The sequence below is a fragment of the Bombina bombina genome, chromosome 1 (genome assembly GCF_027579735.1).
Source record: "Bombina bombina isolate aBomBom1 chromosome 1, aBomBom1.pri, whole genome shotgun sequence".
In the NCBI taxonomy this organism is placed as follows: domain Eukaryota; kingdom Metazoa; phylum Chordata; class Amphibia; order Anura; family Bombinatoridae; genus Bombina; species Bombina bombina.
The window spans coordinates 590,924,992-590,943,244 of NC_069499.1; the positions used below are offsets into that span (position 1 = coordinate 590,924,992).

The 18,253-nt window shown below is 45.3% G+C and overlaps 1 protein-coding gene across 1 annotated transcript in view; it reads left to right on the forward strand.

The window, feature by feature from the left end:
* The window catches only part of TRAF3IP1 (TRAF3 interacting protein 1), a 197,170-nt gene that overhangs the window by 56,929 nt on the left and 121,988 nt on the right, over positions 1-18,253 (forward strand). Inside the window, exons 4-5 of the mRNA XM_053698884.1 lie at positions 11,023-11,166; positions 11,386-12,036. Of these exons, the coding sequence (XP_053554859.1) occupies positions 11,023-11,166; positions 11,386-12,036 (795 nt within the window). The remainder of the gene's footprint in view (positions 1-11,022; positions 11,167-11,385; positions 12,037-18,253) is intronic.

The window sequence follows — 18,253 nt, forward strand, 5'->3', positions numbered from 1 at the left end:
GAATCAGGAGGAGAGTCTCCTACCAATAAACATTCTGGAATTGAGAGCAGTTCTCAATGCCCTTCTGGCTTGGCCCCAGTTAACAACTCGGGGGTTCATCAGGTTTCAGTCGGACAACATCACGACTGTAGCTTACATCAACCATCAGGGAGGGACAAGAAGCTCCCTAGCAATGATGGAAGTATCAAAGATAATTCGCTGGGCAGAGTCTCACTCTTGCCACCTGTCAGCAATCCACATCCCGGGAGTGGAGAACTGGGAGGCGGATTTCTTAAGTCGTCAGACTTTTCATCCGGGGGAGTGGGAACTTCATCCGGAGGTCTTTGCCCAAATACTTTGACGTTGGGGCAAACCAGAGATAGATCTCATGGCGTCTCGATAGAACGCCAAGCTTCCTCGTTACGGGTCCAGATCCAGGGATCCGGGAGCGGTTCTGATAGATGCTTTGACAGCACCTTGGACCTTCAGGATGGCTTATGTGTTTCCACCCTTCCCGATGCTTCCTCGATTGATTGCCAGAATCAAACAGGAGAGAGCATCAGTGATTCTAATAACGCCTGCATGGCCACGCAGGACTTGGTATGCAGATCTAGTGGACATGTCATCCTGTCCACCTTGGTCGCTACCTCTGAAACAGGACCTTCTGATCCAGGGTCCCTTCAAACATCAAAATCTAATTTCTCTGAAGCTGACTGCTTGGAAATTGAACGCTTGATTTTATCAAAACGTGGTTTTTCTGAGTCAGTTATTGATACCTTAATACAGGCTAGGAAGCCTGTTACCAGAAAGATTTACCATAAGATATGGCGCAAATACTTATATTGGTGCGAATCCAAGAGTTACTCATGGAGTAAGGTTAGGATTCCGAGGATATTGTCTTTTCTACAAGAAGGTTTAGAAAAGGGTTTATCCGCTAGTTCCTTAAAGGGACAGATTTCAGCTCTGTCCATTCTTTTACACAAACGTCTGTCAGAAGTTCCGGACGTTCAAGCTTTTTGTCAGGCTTTAGCTAGGATCAAGCCTGTGTTTAAAACTGTTGCTCCACCATGGAGTTTGAACTTAGTTCTTAATGTTTTACAGGGGGTTCCGTTTGAACCCCTTCATTCCATTGATATCAAGTTGTTATCTTGGAAAGTTCTGTTTTTAATGGCGATTTCCTCGGCTCGAAGAGTCTCTGAGTTATCTGCCTTACATTGTGATTCTCCTTATCTGATTTTTCATTCAGACAAGGTAGTTCTGCGTACTAAACCTGGGTTCCTACCTAAGGTGGTCACTAACAGGAATATCAATCAAGAGATTGTGGTTACATCTTTGTGTCCTAATCCTTCTTCGAAAAAGGAACGTCTGCTACACAATCTAGATGTAGTCCGTGCCCTGAAATTTTATCTACAGGCAACTAAGGATTTTCGACAAACGTCTTCCCTGTTTGTCGTTTATTCTGGTCAGAGGAGAGGTCAAAAAGCTTCGGCTACCTCTCTCTCCTTTTGGCTTCGTAGCATAATACGGTTAGCCTATGAGACTGCTGGACAGCAGCCTCCTGAAAGAATTACAGCTCATTCTACTAGAGCTGTGGCTTCCACTTGGGCCTTTAAGAATGAGGCTTCTGTTGAACAGATTTGCAAGGCTGCAACTTTGTCTTCTCTTCATACTTTTTCCAAATTTTACAAATTTGACACTTTTGCTTCTTCGGAGGCTGTTTTTGGGAGAAAGGTTCTTCAGGCAGTGGTTCCTTCCGTATAAAGAGCCTGCCTGTCCCTCCCGTCATCCGTGTACTTTAGCTTTGGTATTGGTATCCCATAAGTAATGGATGATCCGTGGACTGGATACACTTAACAAGAGAAAACATAATTTATGCTTACCTGATAAATTTATTTCTCTTGTAGTGTATCCAGTCCACGGCCCGCCCTGTCACTTTAAGGCAGGTAATTTTTCCATTAAACTACAGTCACCACTGTACCCTATGGTTTTCCTTTCTCTGCATGTTTTCGGTCGAATGACTGGTAATGGCAGTTAGGGGAGGAGCTATATAGCAGCTCTGCTGGGTGAATCCTCTTGCACTTCCTGTTGGGGAGGAGTTAATATCCCATAAGTAATGGATGATCCGTGGACTGGATACACTACAAGAGAAATAAATTTATCAGGTAAGCATAAATTATGTTTTTCTATGGTGCGTGAGGAATCTCTCCTCCCTGGGAGTAATTGTGCCAGTACCTCTAGCAGAGAGAGGTCTGGGGTACTGCTAAAACCTTTTCTCCAACATAGGTGTGTCCGGTCCACGGCGTCATCCTTACTTGTGGGATATTCTCTTCCCCAACAGGAAATGGCAAAGAGCCCAGCAAAGCTGGTCACATGATCCCTCCTAGGCTCCGCCTACCCCAGTCATTCTCTTTGCCGTTGTACAGGCAACATCTCCACGGAGATGGCTTAGAGTTTTTTAGTGTTTAACTGTAGTTTTTATTATTCAATCAAGAGTTTGTTATTTTAAAATAGTGCTGGTATGTACTATTTACTCAGAAACAGAAAAGAGATGAAGATTTCTGTTTGTATGAGGAAAATGATTTTAGCACCGTAACTAAAATCCATGGCTGTTCCACACAGGACTGTTGAGAGCAATTAACTTCAGTTGGGGGAACAGTGTGCAGTCTCTTACTGCTTGAGGTATGACACATTCTAACAAGACGATGTAATGCTGGAAGCTGTCATTTTCCCTATGGGATCCGGTAAGCCATGTTTATTAAGATAGTAAATAAGGGCTTCACAAGGGCTTATTAAGACTGTAGACTTTTTCTGGGCTAAATCGATTCATTTAGCCTTGAGGAATCATTTATTCTGGGTATTTTGATATGATTATATCGGCAGGCACTGTTTTAGACACCTTATTCTTTAGGGGCTTTCCCTAATCATAGTCAGAGCCTCATTTTCGCGCCGGTATGGCGCACTTGTTTTTGAGGACAGCATGGCATGCAGCTGCATGTGTGTGGAGCTCTGATACATAGAAAAGTCTTTCTGAAGGCATCATTTGGTATCGTATTCCCCTTTGGGCTTGGTTGGGTCTCAGCAAAGCAGATTCCAGGGACTGTAAAGGGGTTAAATATAAAAACGGCTCCGGTTCCGTTATTTTAAGGGTTAAAGCTTCCAAATTTGGTGTGCAATACTTTTAAGGCTTTAAGACACTGTGGTGAAATTTTGAACAATTCCTTCATACTTTTTCGCAATTGCAATAATAAAGTGTGTTTAGTTTAAAATTTAAAGTGACAGTAACGGTTTTATTTTAAAACGTTTTTTGTGCTTTGTTATCAAGTTTATGCCTGTTTAACATGTCTGAACTACCAGATAGATTGTGTTCTGACTGTGGGGAAACCAAGGTTCCTTCTCATTTAACTATATGTATTTTATGTCATAAAAAAATTTAGTAAAAATGATGCCCAAGATGATTCCTCAAGTGAGGGGAGTAAGCATGGTACTGCATCATCCCCTCCTTCGTCTACACCAGTCTTGCCCATACAGGAGGCCCCTAGTACATCTAGTGCGCCAATACTCCTTACTATGCAACATTTAACGGCTGTAATGGATAATTCTATCAAAAACATTTTAGCCAATATGCCCACTTATCAGCGAAAGCGCGACTGCTCTGTTTTAGAAAATTCTGTAGAGCATGAGAACGCTGATGATATGGTTTCTGAAGGGCCCCTACACCAGCCTGAGGGGGCCAGGGAGGTTTTGTCTGAGGGAGAAATTTCAGATTCAGGAAACATTTCTCAACAAGCTGAACCTGATGTGATTACTTTTAAATTTAAGTTGGAACATCTCCGCGCTCTGCTTAAGGAGGTGTTATCCAATTTGGATGATTGTGATTATCTGGTCATTCCAGAACCACTATGTAAAATGGAAAAGTTCTTAGAGGCCCCGGGGCCCCCCGAAGCTTTTCCTATATCCAAGCGGGTGGCGTACATTGTTAGTAAAGAATGGGACAGGCCCGGTATACCTTTAGTACCTCCCCCCATATTTATAAAATTGTTTTCCTATAGTCGACCCCAGAAAGGACTGATGGCAGACAGTCCCCAAGGTCGAGGGGGCGGTTTCTACTCTACACAAGCGCGCCACTATACCCATAGAAGATAGTTGTGCTTTCCAAGATCCTATGGATAAAAAATTAGAAGGTCTGCTAAAGATGTTTGTTCAGCAAGGTTCCCTTCTACAACCAATTGCATGCATTGTCCCTGTCACTGCAGCCGCGTGTTTCTAGTTTGATGAGCTAGGAAAGGCGATTATTAGTAATTCTTCTTCTTATGAGGAGATTATGGACAGAATTCGTGCTCTTAAATTGGCTAATTCTTTCACCCTAGACGCCACCTTGCAATTGGCTAGGTTAGCGGCGAAAAAATTCTGGGTTTGCTATTGTGGCGCAGAGCGCTTTGGTTAAAATCTTGGGCAGCGGATGCGTCTTCCAAGAACAAGTTGCTTGACATTCCTTTCAAGGGGAAAACACTCTTTGGCCCTGACTTGAAAGAGATTATCTCTGATATCACTGGGGGCAAGGGCCACGCCCTTCCTCAGGATAGGTCTTTTCAAGACCAAAAATAAACCTAAGTTTCGTCCCTTTCGCAGAAACGGATCAGCCCCAAGGGCTACGTCCTCTAAGCAGGAAGGTAATACTTCTCAAGCCAATCCAGCCTGGAGACCTATGCAAGGCTGGAGCAAAGGTAAGCAGGCCAGGAAACCTGCCACTGCTACCAAGACAGCATGAAATGCGGGCCCCCGATCCGGGACCGGATCTGGTGGGGGGCAGACTCTCTCTCTTCGCTCAGGCTTGGGAAAGAGATGTTCTGGATCCTTGGGCGCTAGAAATAGTCTCCCAAGGTTATTCTCTGGAGTTCAAGGGGCTTCCTCCAAGGGGGAGGTTCCACAGGTCTCAGTTGTCTTCAGACCACATAAGAAGACAGGCATTCTTACATTGGGTAGAAGACCTGCTAAAAATGGGAGTGATTCATCCTGTTCCATTAGGAGAACAAGGGATGGGGTTCTACTCCAATCTGTTCATAGTTCCCAAAAAAGAGGGAACGTTCAGACCAATCTTAGATCTCAAGATCTTGAACAAGTTTCTCAAGGTTCCATCGTTCAAGATGGAAACCATTCGAACACTTCTTCCTTCCATCCAGGAAGGTCAATTCATGACCAAGGTGGATTTCAAGGATGCGTATCTACATATTCCTATCCACAAGGAACATCATCGGTTCCTAAGGTTTGCATTCCTGGACAAGCATTTCCAGTTCGTGGCATTTTCTTTCGGATTAGCCACTGCTCCTAGGATTTTCTCATAGGTACTAGGGTCCCTTCTGGCGGTGCTAAGACCAAGGGGCATTGCTGTAGTACCTTACTTGGACGACATTCTGATTCGAGCGTCGTCCCTTCCTCAAGTAAAGGCTCACACGGACATTGTCCTGGCCTTTCTCAGATCTCACGGATGGAAAGTGAACGTGGAAAAGAGTTCTCTATCTCCGTCAACGAGGGTTCCCTTCTTGGGAACTATAATAGACTCCTTAGAAATGAGGATTTTTCTGACAGAAGCCAGAAAAACAAAACTTCTAGACTCTTGTCGGATACTTCATTCCGTTCCTCTTCCTTCCATAGCGCAGTGCATGGAAGTGATAGGTTTGATGGTAGCGGCAATGGACATAGTTCCTTTTGTGCGCATTCATCTAAGACCATTACAACTGTTCATGCTCAGTCAGTGGAATGGGGACTATTCAGACTTGTCTCCGAAGATACAAGTAAATCAGAGGACCAGAGACTCATTCCGTTGGTGGCTGTCCCTGGACAACCTGTCACAAGGGATGACCTTCCGCAGACCAGAGTGGGTCATTGTCACGACCGACGCCAGTCTGATGGGCTGGGGCGCGGTCTGGGGATCCCTGAAAGCTCAGGGTCTTTGGTCTCGGGTAGAATCTCTTCTACCGATAAATATTCTGGAACTGAGAGCGATATTCAATGCTCTCAAAGCTTGGCCTCAGCTAGCGAGGGCCAAGTTCATACATCAACCATCAGGGGGGAACAAGGAGTTCCCTAGCGATGGAAGAAGTGACCAAAATCATTCTATGGGCGGAGTCTCACTCCTGCCACCTGTCTGCTATCCACATCCCAGGAGTGGAAAATTGGGAAGCGGATTTTCTGAGTCGTCAGACATTGCATCCGGGGGAGTGGGAACTCCATCCGGAAATCTTTGCCCAAGTCACTCAACCGTGGGGCATTCCAGACATGGATCTGATGGCCTCTCGTCAGAACTTCAGAGTTCCTTACTACGGGTACAAATCCAGGGATCCCAAGGCGGCTCTAGTGGATGCACTAGTAGCACCTTGGACCTTCAAACTAGCTTATGTGTTCCCGCCGTTTCCTCTCATCCCCAGGCTGGTAGCCAGGATCAATCAGGAGAGGGCGTCGGTGATTTTGATAGCTCCTGCGTGGCCACGCAGGACTTGGTATGCAGATCTGGTGAATATGTCATCGGCTCCACCATGGAAGCTACCTTTGAGAGACCTTCTTGTTCTAGGTCCGTTCGACCCACTCCAGCTGACTGCTTGGAGATTGAACGCTTGATCTTATCAAAGCGAGGGTTCTCAGATTCTGTTATTAATACTCTTGTTCAGGCCTGAAAGCCTGTAACCAGAAAAATTACCACATAATTTGGTATATCTGTTGGTGTGAATCTGCAGGATTCCCTTGGGACAAGGTTAAGATTCCTAAGAGTCTATCCTTCCTTCGAGAAGGATTGGAAAAAGGATTATCTGCAAGTTCCTTGATGGGACAGATTTCTGCCTTGTCTGTGTTACTTCACAAAAAGCTGGCAGCTGTGCCAGATGTTCTAGCCTTTGTTCAGGCTCTGGTTAGAATCAAGCCTGTTTACAAAATTTTGACTCCTCCTTGGAGTCTCAACCTAGTTCTTTCAGTTCTTCAGGGGGTTCCGTTTGAACCCTTACATTCCGTTGATATTAAGTTATTATCTTGGAAAGTTTTGTTTTTGGTTGCAATTTCTTCTGCTAGAAGAGTTTCAGAATTATCTGCTCTGCAGTGTTCTTCTCCTTATCTGGTGTTCCATGCAGATAAGGTGGTTTTGCGTACTAAACCTGGTTTTCTTCCAAAAGTTGTTTCTAACAAAAACATTAACCAGGAGATGGTTGTGCCTTCTTTGTGTCCTAATCCAGTTTCAAAGAAGGAACGTTTGTTGCACAACTTGGATGTAGTTCGTGCTCTCAAATTTTACTTAGCAGCTACTAAGGATTTCAGACAAACTTTGTCTTTGTTTGTTGTTTATTCTGGTAAACGGAGAGGTCAAAAAGCAACTTCTACCTCTCTCTCCTTCTGGATTAAAAGCATTATCCGATTGGCTTATGAGACTGCCGGACGGCAGCCTCCTGAAAGAATCACAGCTCACTCCACTAGGGCTGTGGCTTCCACATGGGCCTTCAAGAACGAGGCTTCTGTTGATCAGATATGTAAGGCAGCGACTTGGTCTTCACTGCACACTTTTTCTAAATTTTACAAATTTGATACTTTTGCTTCTTCTGAGGCTATTTTTGGGAGAAAGGTTTTGCAAGCCGTGGTACCTTCCATTTAGGTGACCTGATTTGCTCCCTCCCTTCATCCGTGTCCTAAAGCTTTGGTATTGGTTCCCACAAGTAAGGATGACGCCGTGGACCGGACACACCTATGTTGGAGAAAACAGAATTTATGTTTACCTGATAAATTACTTTCTCCAACGGTGTGTCCGGTCCACGGCCCGCCCTGGTTTTTTTAATCAGGTCTGATAATTTATTTTCTTTAACTACAGTCACCACGGTAACATATGGTTTCTCCTATGCAAATATTCCTCCTTAACGTCGGTCGAATGACTGGGGTAGGCGGAGCCTAGGAGGGATCATGTGACCAGCTTTGCTGGGCTCTTTGCCATTTCCTGTTGGGGAAGAGAATATCCCACAAGTAAGGATGACGCCGTGGACCGGACACACCGTTGGAGAAAGTAATTTATCAGGTAAACATAAATTCTGTTTTTGTGGTCCCAAAGAAGGAGGGTACGTTTCGCCCGATTCTGGACCTAAAGTGCTTAAACAAGTTAATATCAGTCCCATCGTTCAAGTTGGAGACGATAAGGTCCATTCTGCCCTTAGTTCAAGAGGGACAGTTCATGACTACAATAGGCTTGAAGGATGCTTACCTTCATGTGCCAATACACAAGGATCACTTCATGTTCTTAAGATTCACGTTCCTGGACCAGCACTTCCAATTTGTTGCTCTTCCATTTGGTCTAGCTACTGCCCCAAGAGTCTTTAAGAAGGTTCTGGGGGCTCTGCTTGCGGTGGCGAGATCCAGAGGTATTGCAGTAGTGCCATACTTGGGCGACATCCTGGTTCAGGCTTCGTACTGTTGTCTGGCAGGCGACCATTCAAGAGCTCTTCTACTTCTTCGATCTTATGGATGGAAGATAAACTTAGAAAAGAGTTCTCTGGTTCCCAGTACCAGGGTGGAATTTCTGGGTATGATAATAGATTACATATCCATGAGGATATTTCTTCCAGACCAGAGACGTTGCAAAATTACTTCCAATTGTCTTTCCCTCCAGACCTCCTTAAGGTCCTCTATGGCCCGGTGTATGGAGGTAATTGGGCTTATGTTGTCCAGCATAGATATCATCCCATTCGCCAGATTCCATCTCAGACCTCTTCAGCTGTGCATGCTGACACAGTAGAACGGCGACCACTCAGATCTTTCTCAACAGATTTCTCTGGACAACCGTTCGAGAGAATCGCTCTTTTTGTGGCTCTGTCCAGATCACCTGTCCGAAGGGACATCCTTCTTGAGACCATCCTGGGAGATTGTGACTACGGACGCAAGTCTATCATGATGGGGAGCTGTTTGGGGTGCCAGGATGGCACAGGGCCTGCGGATTTGAGAGGAATTTCTCCTCCAGATCAACATCTAAAGGCTTGGCCTCTTCTGGGGTCATCACAGTTTATCAGATTCCAATCAGACAACATAACCTCAGTGGCTTACATCAACCATCAGTGGGGAACAAGGAGCTCCCTAGCCATGAGGGAAGTATCTCGGATACTGGAATGGGCGAAGACCCATAACTGCTCGCTGTCAGCGATCCACATTGTGTGGACAACTGGGAAGCGGATTTTATTAGCAGACAATCGTTTGATCTCTCCATCCTGAGGGTTTTGTGGAGATTTGCAACAGATGGGGGACACCGGAGATAGATCTCATGATGTCCCGACTCAATAAGAAGCTACCCAGATACGGGTCGCGGTCCAGGGATCCTCAGTCAGAGATGATAGATGCATTAGCAGTGCCTTGGAGTTTCAGCCTAGTCTTACATTTTTCCACTGTTACCACTTCTCCCTCGTGTAGTGGCCCGCATCAAGCAGAAGCAAGCTTCGGCTATTCTAATTGCTCCATCGTGGCCGCGAAGGTTGTGGTTCGCGGACCTGGTTGAGATGTCTTCATCTCCTCCATGGAGGTTACCTTGTCGCAGGGATCTGCTGGAACAGGGTCAAGAATCTAGATTCTCTGAGGCTGACTGTGTGTCGATTGAACGCTTAGTCCTAGCCAAGAGAGGTTTTTCTGAGAGAGTGATTAATGCTCTCATTCAAGCTAGAAAGCCGGTCACCCGTCGCATCTATCATAAGGTGTGGAGGACCTACTTATTCTGGTGTGAAGAGCGTGGATTCCCCTGACATAAGGTCAAGGTGTCCAGGATTCTTTCCTTTCTCCAAGAGGGTTTGGAGAAGGGACTTGCCGCTAGTTCCTTTAAAGGGACAGATTTCGGCTCTATCTGTGTTATTGCACAAGAGGCTTGCTGAGCTTCCTTTTGTTCAGGCTCTGTCTAGAATCAGGCCTGTGTTTAGACCTACTGCTCTTCCTTGGAGCTTAAATCTAGTTCTTAAAGTTTTGCAGAGGGCCCCGTTTGAGTCTATGCATTCAGTTGACATTAAATTACTGTCTTGGAAGGTCCTTTTTCTACTGGCTATTGCTTCAGCATGCAGAGTCTCTGAGATGGCGACCTTGCAATGTGAGCCTCCTTACCTGGTTTTTCATGCTGATAAGGCTGTTCTTCGTACTGGGTTGGGTTTTCTCCCTGGTAGCAGCATCAATCAGGAGATTGTGGTTCCTTCCTTGTGTCCCAATCCTTCTTCTTCGAAGGAACGATTACTTCATAATTTGGATGTGGTTCGGGCTTTGAAATTCTATCTTCAGGCTACGAAGGATTTTAGACAGACTTCGTCCTGGTTTGTTGTCTATTCTGGGAAGCGTAGAGGGTAGAAGGCTTCTTCCACTTCCCTATCTTTTTGGTTGAGGAGCATTATTCGCTTGGCATATGAAACAGCGGGACATAAGCCTCCTCAGAGGATTACGGTTCATTCAACTAGAGCTGTGGCTTCATCTTGGGTCTCCAATAATGAGACCTCTATGGAGCAGATTTGTAGGGCAGCTACCTGGTCCTCCTTACATACCTTTTCAAAATTTTTACAAATTAAACGTTTTTGCTTCGGCTGAAGCAGCTTTTGAGAGAGAGGTTTTGCAGGCTGTGGTGCCCTCAGAATAGGGTCCGCCTCTCTTTTTACCCTCCCGTTTTCATTCAGTGTTCTCTAGAGCTTGGGTATATGTTTCCCACAAGTAATGAATGAAGCCGTGGACTCTCCTCATATTAAGAAGGAAAACAGGAATTATGCTTACCAGATAATTTCCTTTCCTTCTGTATGAGGAAAGTCCTTCTGTATGAGGAAAGTTCTGGCACCTTTTATACAATGATATTTCTCCTACTGTTCCTTGTTCCCTCGGCAGAATGACTGGGGGATGAGGGGAGTGGGGGAGGTATTTAAGCCTTTGGCTGGGGTGTTTTTGCCTCCTCCTAGTGGCCAGGTTCTGTATTCCCACAAGTAATGAATGAAGCCGTGGACTCTCTTCATACAGAAGGAAAGGAAATGATCTGGTAAGCATAATTCATGTTTTTCCTGCTTCTTCCAGCTCTCCAGTGATGATGCTGTGAAAAGGGTTCTTGCAGGACAAACGCCAGACATCAAGGGGAAACTGTCATCAGGCTCTATACCCCAGGATAAAGTGAACAGAGATGCCAAGGATGAGGAGAAGAAAAGCCATAGAAAGAAGGAGGTAAGTGTTAACACAAGGAGCTTCTAGTGTTTCAGATCAGGGCCTACACAAGAACGTATATGTTGTACATAGGCCTGCAACATCACTTCAGTCTGTTTGTGAGAAACGTGCTCCATCTGTATGGATTGTAGTTTGCACAATACAACAGAGACAGCCTTGGCTGCTTGTCTGTGCTTGATACAATTAACTGTTGCAAGTAACATTCGTTTTTATTTTTAGGATAGACGCGAGTCTGAAATTAGAGAACAAAGTGGGAGCCAGGAAAGAAAGGAGAGACACCAAATAAAACAGGAAGAAAATAAACACCCAGAAAAGGATCAAGAACGGAAGAAGGAAAGAAACATAGGGGACACAGAGAATGAAGGTTTAAGAGAAGGAGAGAGAAATGACAAAGAAAAAAGCAAAAGGAGATCAGAAGCTGAGAAGGACCAAAACAAAGAGAAAAGTAGAGAGCGAAGGAGTGAAGGGAACAGAGGGAAGGAAAGGGAAAAGGATAGAATAAGAGAGCGAGAAAAAGGAAGGGAAAAAGACAGAGAACAAGAAAAAGGAAAGGAAAGAGGGAAAGATCAAGAAAAGGGAAAGGACAGAGAACGAGACCAAGAAAAGGGAAGGGACAGAGAACAAGATCAACTAAAGGGAAGGGACAGAGAACGAGATCAACTAAAGGGAAGGGACAGAGAACGAGACCAAGAAAAGGGAAGGGATAGAGAACGAGATCAACTAAAGGGAAGGGACAGAGAACGAGACCAAGAAAAAGAACATAACAGAGAAAGAGATTCTGACCGGGGAAGGCGAAAAGTGAGAGGGAGAGATGAAGAGTCGCCAAAAGAAAGGGAAGAAGAAAATCAACCGGAGTTGGAAAGAGCCAGGGTAAGTCAATATTGCAATACAAAATGCTTATACTTGGTCTGTGCCAAACAGCATATACATATATATATATATATATATATATATATATATATATATATATATATATATATTTCTTTCCTAAGATATGGAAAGTCCACAACGTCATTCAATTACTAGTGGGAATAACACTCCTGGCCAGCAGGAGGAAGCAAAGAGCACCACAGCAAATATGTTGTGTCACTCCCCTACCCATAATCCCCAGTCATTCTCTTTGCCTCTGTCAATTGAGGAGGTGAAGTTTGATGTCTGAATAAATTCATTTATTTTTCTTCTTAAATGGAAAGAGTCCACAGCTGCAATCATTACTTTTGGGAAATAATAACCTGGCCACCAGGAGGAGGCAAAGACACCCCAGCCAATGGCTTAAATACTCCTCCCACTCCCCTCATCCCCCAGTCATTCTTTGCCTTTCGTCCCAGGAGGTTGGCAGAGAAGTGTCAGAATTTTAGTTTTTTGTCTCTTATGCAGGGTAGTACTCTTCGGCATGGGACAGGAGTTTTAAGTAGTCCTGTCAGTCTCAGTGAGGGCTTGGATGAAAGTTAGAGTCTGGAGATGCAGGGAGAGTCTTTCTGCAAAAACATCCCGACTCAGATTAACAACTCCTCAAGCAATCGGCGTTGTCGAACTTCGCTCCGCTGCCGGCTTTCTTCTCTCAAGTCCATGGTGGAGGCGAAGCTACTATCCGTCACAATTGAAAGGCCGTGTTCCTGTTCCACGGCGTAGATTCCAGTAAGATCAATTCATTTTACTTTATTCATCAATGTACTGTAATGTGAATGTTTTCCCGAGAGGCTACCACCTTGCGGGTCTAACTTATCATAAGCGTGTAAGTGAGTCTCTTGTAGTGTCTTGGAATCGAGGGTTAATATCTCCTGAGGGGGGTTATTGAACAGGGGGGGTTTATAATCATATTTATGTGATTCAACCTGCTTATGTGTGATGTTTATGTGCTTGTGGTTTGGAACATTGAGGCCTTTGGAAGTGACAAGGCCTTTTGGTTGGGCGCACTTTTTGGACTGTACGGGTCACCTTGTGTTCGGGTGTTGTTACGTTCCATTTTCCATTTCCGCATTCCCGACCGTGTGGCGAAGGAAATTTTCTAGACCAAAGGGGCTAGAAATGCTAATTTCAGATTCAGTTACAGAGGATTCTGATACTAAGGATATTTTGATTTCAGATTCCGATTCTGTGTCCGGTGATGAATCAGGATTGGCCTAGTTGACACGTCAACCAGTTTTGTTCCGTATGCCATTTCAGAGCGCCTGGTTCCTCCGGCACAGGGAATCAAGGGACTGCCTAGCCATCCACCTCTGGGGGTCCTGTCTTCCGAGAGGCGAGTTCCCTACCAATTAATACTTCTACACATGCGGGTGACCCAGTTTCTGATTCCTCCATGCAGAGTGGCGTGTTCACCCCGGTGGTTGCAGCACGTTTTAGTTTCCACATAATGTTGGCGATTGTTTGTCTGCAGAGTCCAGACGTTTATTTGAGATTGTGCTCGTGCCCTATTGTCCCATGCCTTCCGCCTTGGGGAGGGCCTCTAGACTTCCCTGCGGGTGTAACTGTCCCTGAGTGTTGTGCCTTTCGTTACAGGATTGCACGCCTTCGCGTATTGCTCAGACATGTTTTTCAGTTATTGAATGACCCTATCGTTACCAGATACGGGGTTTTTCAGTCTGCTAATTCGAATGGTGCTCCTCATTAGACATGTGGGGATGAAGTAATCTCCTGATTGTCATTTGTTTGAGATCTTTCCCGGTTTTTGAAAGATAGGGCTCTGTTTGGCTGGTCCTGCGGGTAGGCCGGTGTCTTTTTGGGCGTTAACCTCCGGGTTGCCTTATATTTTTATTTATATCCAATGGGATGTCTTTTATTTGTTTTTATTTTCTTCGGGAACCTTCTGGGATTGATACTCTTTATAACTTCTTCGGAAGTTGTTTTGGACATGTTAGTCCTATGTTAAAAATGTCTGTTTTCTGTTTTTTCCCCCTATGAGGGAGAATTTATGCAGCTTGCCGGTTAGGACCCTAGGGGCAGGCTGGTCCTGTCGGGTTCTTTTGGTCTTGCGGCTGTTAAGGCACGTGGCGCTATTCTGCTTGGCTGGTTCGGTAGAAGCGCCGAGTGCTCAGGTTCTCATTGTTTTTCATGTTCAACTAAGCATTTGAGGGGACCTGTGGGTCCGTGAGGTGGGTAGGATTGTTTCAGTCCTTATAGCCTTCAGTCATAGATGGCCGGACAGGGGAGTTTTTCCGCTGCGTCACTTTATCTGACATCTGATTTCATCAGAACTTAGCCTTCCCCAGTGGTGGAGGGTTGGAGGACTTAACGCCCCTTACCGCAGTTGAGTGGTTTGGCCTTCATTTTTAGCCCTCTGGATTTGTCCTTTTGGGCTTGATCCAACAGCTTGTACAGGATAGCTGTCTAGCATGCGGAAGGTTTGGAGTTTGAAACCAGTTGCAGCTCTTGACACCTTGCAGGTGTACGCGTAAGCTGTTTATAGTGTATCTAGATACAGCTCTTACTCTTTGACGTTTACGGTCTGTCTGAGTTATAAGAGACCTTTTGGGTCTTCTTCCATTGTCTCTGGGTGAGTTGGATCTCCTTTTAGGAATCTGTGTTTCCGGGTGATGGTTGTTCCCTGCAGGGACTTTGTTTAGCTCAGGGTTTTCTGGAGCTGGGTAGGCTTAGTGCCTTTCTCTTCCTTGTGTCCTCTGCTTGTGCGGAGGTGATAGGGAGACTAGTCCTGCTAGTAGGATTTTTTTGACCTCGATGTATCCCTTGGTTGTCCTGAGGCTATGAGAAGTATCCTCATACGACTTCTAGCCTTGCTCCTTGGAGCGTTGGACTTTATCTAGGGGTAGTTCCTTCCTTTGGTCGGGGCTTTTGAGTTCTTCTCGCTATCTGGATTCTCTGGATATGCATCTATATCCCTTGTGTCTGGCTTTTTGGCCAGTTGGGGTGTTTAGTTCTAGGGTAAGGTTTGCTTGAACTATTAAGTGCCCGGGCCTGTTTTTCTCCCTGAGACTTCCGGTTGCTGAAGCTTCACTTTTCCTGACCCAGTTTTGGGTGGTTTTGGAATCTTGTATCTCAGGACTGGTCGGGGTCTTCCACGGTAGTGAAACTTGGGCTATGTCCTTGCTCCATCTACCTGACCTGGTCATGGTTGGCCAGGATTTCTGATTATTTTTTACTCTTTGCCACAGAGTAGCCCATGTCATCTGGTGGTTAGCTGGGTGGCTTGCACCTCAAGGGTTGTTGGTTCATACTCAACTGCTGGCGCTGGATGTCCAATTTCTAGTGCGCCTTAGGGTTGCATTCCCCTGGTCAGCTTGCCAGTGTTCCAGTGGATTCCCTGCTCTGCAGGTGAATGGGTTGGCTGTGCCTCTGCTTGGCAAACTACTTGTAGGGGGGTCTTTTTCTAGGACATCTGTGTTGGGAATTTATCTTCCCATTAGACAGTGGCTTCGGGCCTTGAGGACAGTTGTTGCCCTTCCGGCATCATCCCTTTTCTTTAGGTGATATTCTCCTTCCTATGGAGATGGAGTCCTTGCTTGGGGCTTCTCCTGCATGGGAGGCCGCAAGGTGGGATTGGTTCCCCCTTGGGTCTTGCTGGCTCCAAGTCAGACTTGTTGGGCCTTTATTTTGATAGATCCTTAGGTCTATGGCCTTGTTGTCTGTTTTCAGAGTCAGGTTGTACTTGTGCTCTGTGGGGATGGGTGTGCTATCCTTGCGCTTGTTCCTGTATCTGTTTCAGGAATCTTTTGTTCTCCTGTCTTTGTTCACTGAGGCTGGGTTGGTCCAGCTGGGCGTGGGTCTGCAGGTCAGGATGGTCGAGCGGTCGAGGGCACTGCATTTGGGTCGCAGTCTCCTCTGGATGTGTGAGCATTGTTGAGTCTATCCTGTTAGCTCAGTCTGCTAGGGTATAGATTTTCCTTTCAACTTGCTCCATTGATTTTAGAAGAGAGTTTATTCTTCCTTCATGTCCTGAGGGTATCCCCTTCTTCTTGGGGGGCTTCGATTGAGGTTTTGTGTTCCCCTTTTTAGGGACCTGTGTGTAGGTCCGGCGACTTAGGTTGCCTGGAGCGTGCCCTCTATCCGGGGGTTGCTTTTGTGGTCGGTTTCTTGCTTGATTGCTTCTTCTTCCTCGCAAGTACCCTCTGTGTCGTCCTGTTATGGACTCTGTGTTCTCAAACTTGTTTTTTTTTCACCTGGGTGTATTACACACTTTTTAATGGTCGAATGCTTTGGTCTTCTATGGTCAGACACTGGGAGGACTTCAGTTGCATTCCTTGCTTGCAGGATGTTGGAGAGACGTCTGTTCAGTCTCTGTGCCCGGTCTTATCCCGGGTTTCGCCTGCTATAGGCATGGCCTCCTTTCCCTCTTTGGGCCCTTTTGGGTCTCTGTGAGCTGGGTTCATTCTTGGAGGTGTCCTTTTTTGTATTAGGGGACCTTTCGGGTTCCTCGGTTCTTCTTTGCCTTGGGGGTTTTGGCTGGTGTCCCCATCATTTGTGGGGGGTTAGCGGTGGGGGACTGTCTGTTGTGCGACGGTGTCTCCTGGAGGACTGTTGGCTCAGTCGAGTCAGTTTGCGGTCTCTAGTTTGGCTTCTGGACTAGCTGCAAGTCAGTGTCCTTCGGGCTTTTCCTTAAACGTTTTTCTCGGCTTTGGACGAAGCATTTTTTTTTTATTGGGTAGAGGTTCAGGCCTGGTGCCCTCAGTATGGGCCGCCTTTTGTACCGTCCCGTCATGGCATTCAGTGTCCTCTATAGCTGGGTATTTTCCCAAAAGTAATTTATGCAGCTGTGGACTCTTTCCATTTAAGAAGAAAAGCATAAATTATGCTTACCTGATAATTTCCTTTTCTTCTGATGGAAAGAGTCCACAACTCCCCACCCGTAATTTTATGTGGGGCGTCCATATTATTCTTCTGGCACCCTGATATTTCTTCTACTGTTCCTTGTTCCTCGACAGAATGACTGGGAGTGGGAGGAGTATTTAAGCCTTTGGCTGGGGTGTCTTTGCCTCCTCCTGGTGGCCATGTTCTTATTTCCCAAACGTAATGAATGCAGCTGTGGACTCTTTCCATCAGAAGAAAAGGAAATTATCAGGTAAGCATAATTTATGTTTTTCGGTTACTTTTCCCTGCAAGCACGGATTTGGGTTTAGCCAAGACCACGTCAATCTCTTCAGTAGAGTAGTGGTGGCTTTTAAGCAGTTAGGAAGTTGTGAGGTAGTCCTTGCTTTGTTGGTTACTCTTTCTTTTTCTACAGGTCTCTGTTAGGAGTATGTGTACTTTCACGCCTTGTGATCTGTCTTCCTGCCGGACAATAAGACTGCAGGTAAGTGCTTTTTGTCTTGGAGACTTGCACTACAAAAGAATATGTCATATGCAGTAGATGGGGACATTTTTAAAATCCTTTATACAGGATTTTCTTTGGCAGAGGGCAGACACATTTTGTATGTTGAGACTAGGGGTTAATCTTCCCTTTATTAGGACGTTTTTCCACTTTGGGCTAATTTTGTTGAAATACTTTATTAGTATGTGTGTGGCTTATGTTTTATACATCAGCTAATATATGTATAAACTTAAAATTTGGCAGTTGGTTTTCTTTGCTTGCTTAGATAGAACAGGCTAACTGACAGACTGCTTGAGCATTTGTGTAAATTAAGCTCCGGTGTTGTAGGCAGAGGGAAATGTGTGCCTTTTACTTGCATAGTTTCCTCTCTCTGCCAGTCATGTGACTTCTCTCTGCTGTCGGATATTCACGGAGCGGAGTAATTGAATTTCAGTCTCTTCAGTGTCGATCTACTATATGATCATTTTAGAGACTTCTGGTAGCCAAATTGTGTATAAGTGTTACGGTAAGGCGCCTCAGGCTGTCTGAGGTGTAATTGCATAACGTTAAGCGGCTGTGGTATTAAAAATTCTTAAAGTGACAGTGTATTTATAAAAAAATCTACAATTTGGGGAATTTTTTATTTAGTATTATGGACATGGACCAAGAATCTGTGTCTTTTCAAAAATGCTTGTTATGCCTTGAGGCATAACAAGCATTTGTTATGCAATTCTGTGCTGCATGCTTAGCTAGAACACTTCAATTTAAAGATAAATTGTTGCCCTCTGAGCCCAATGTCTCTCAGGATGATGCTGTTCAGGCAATGCCACAGCTTTCTCCTCA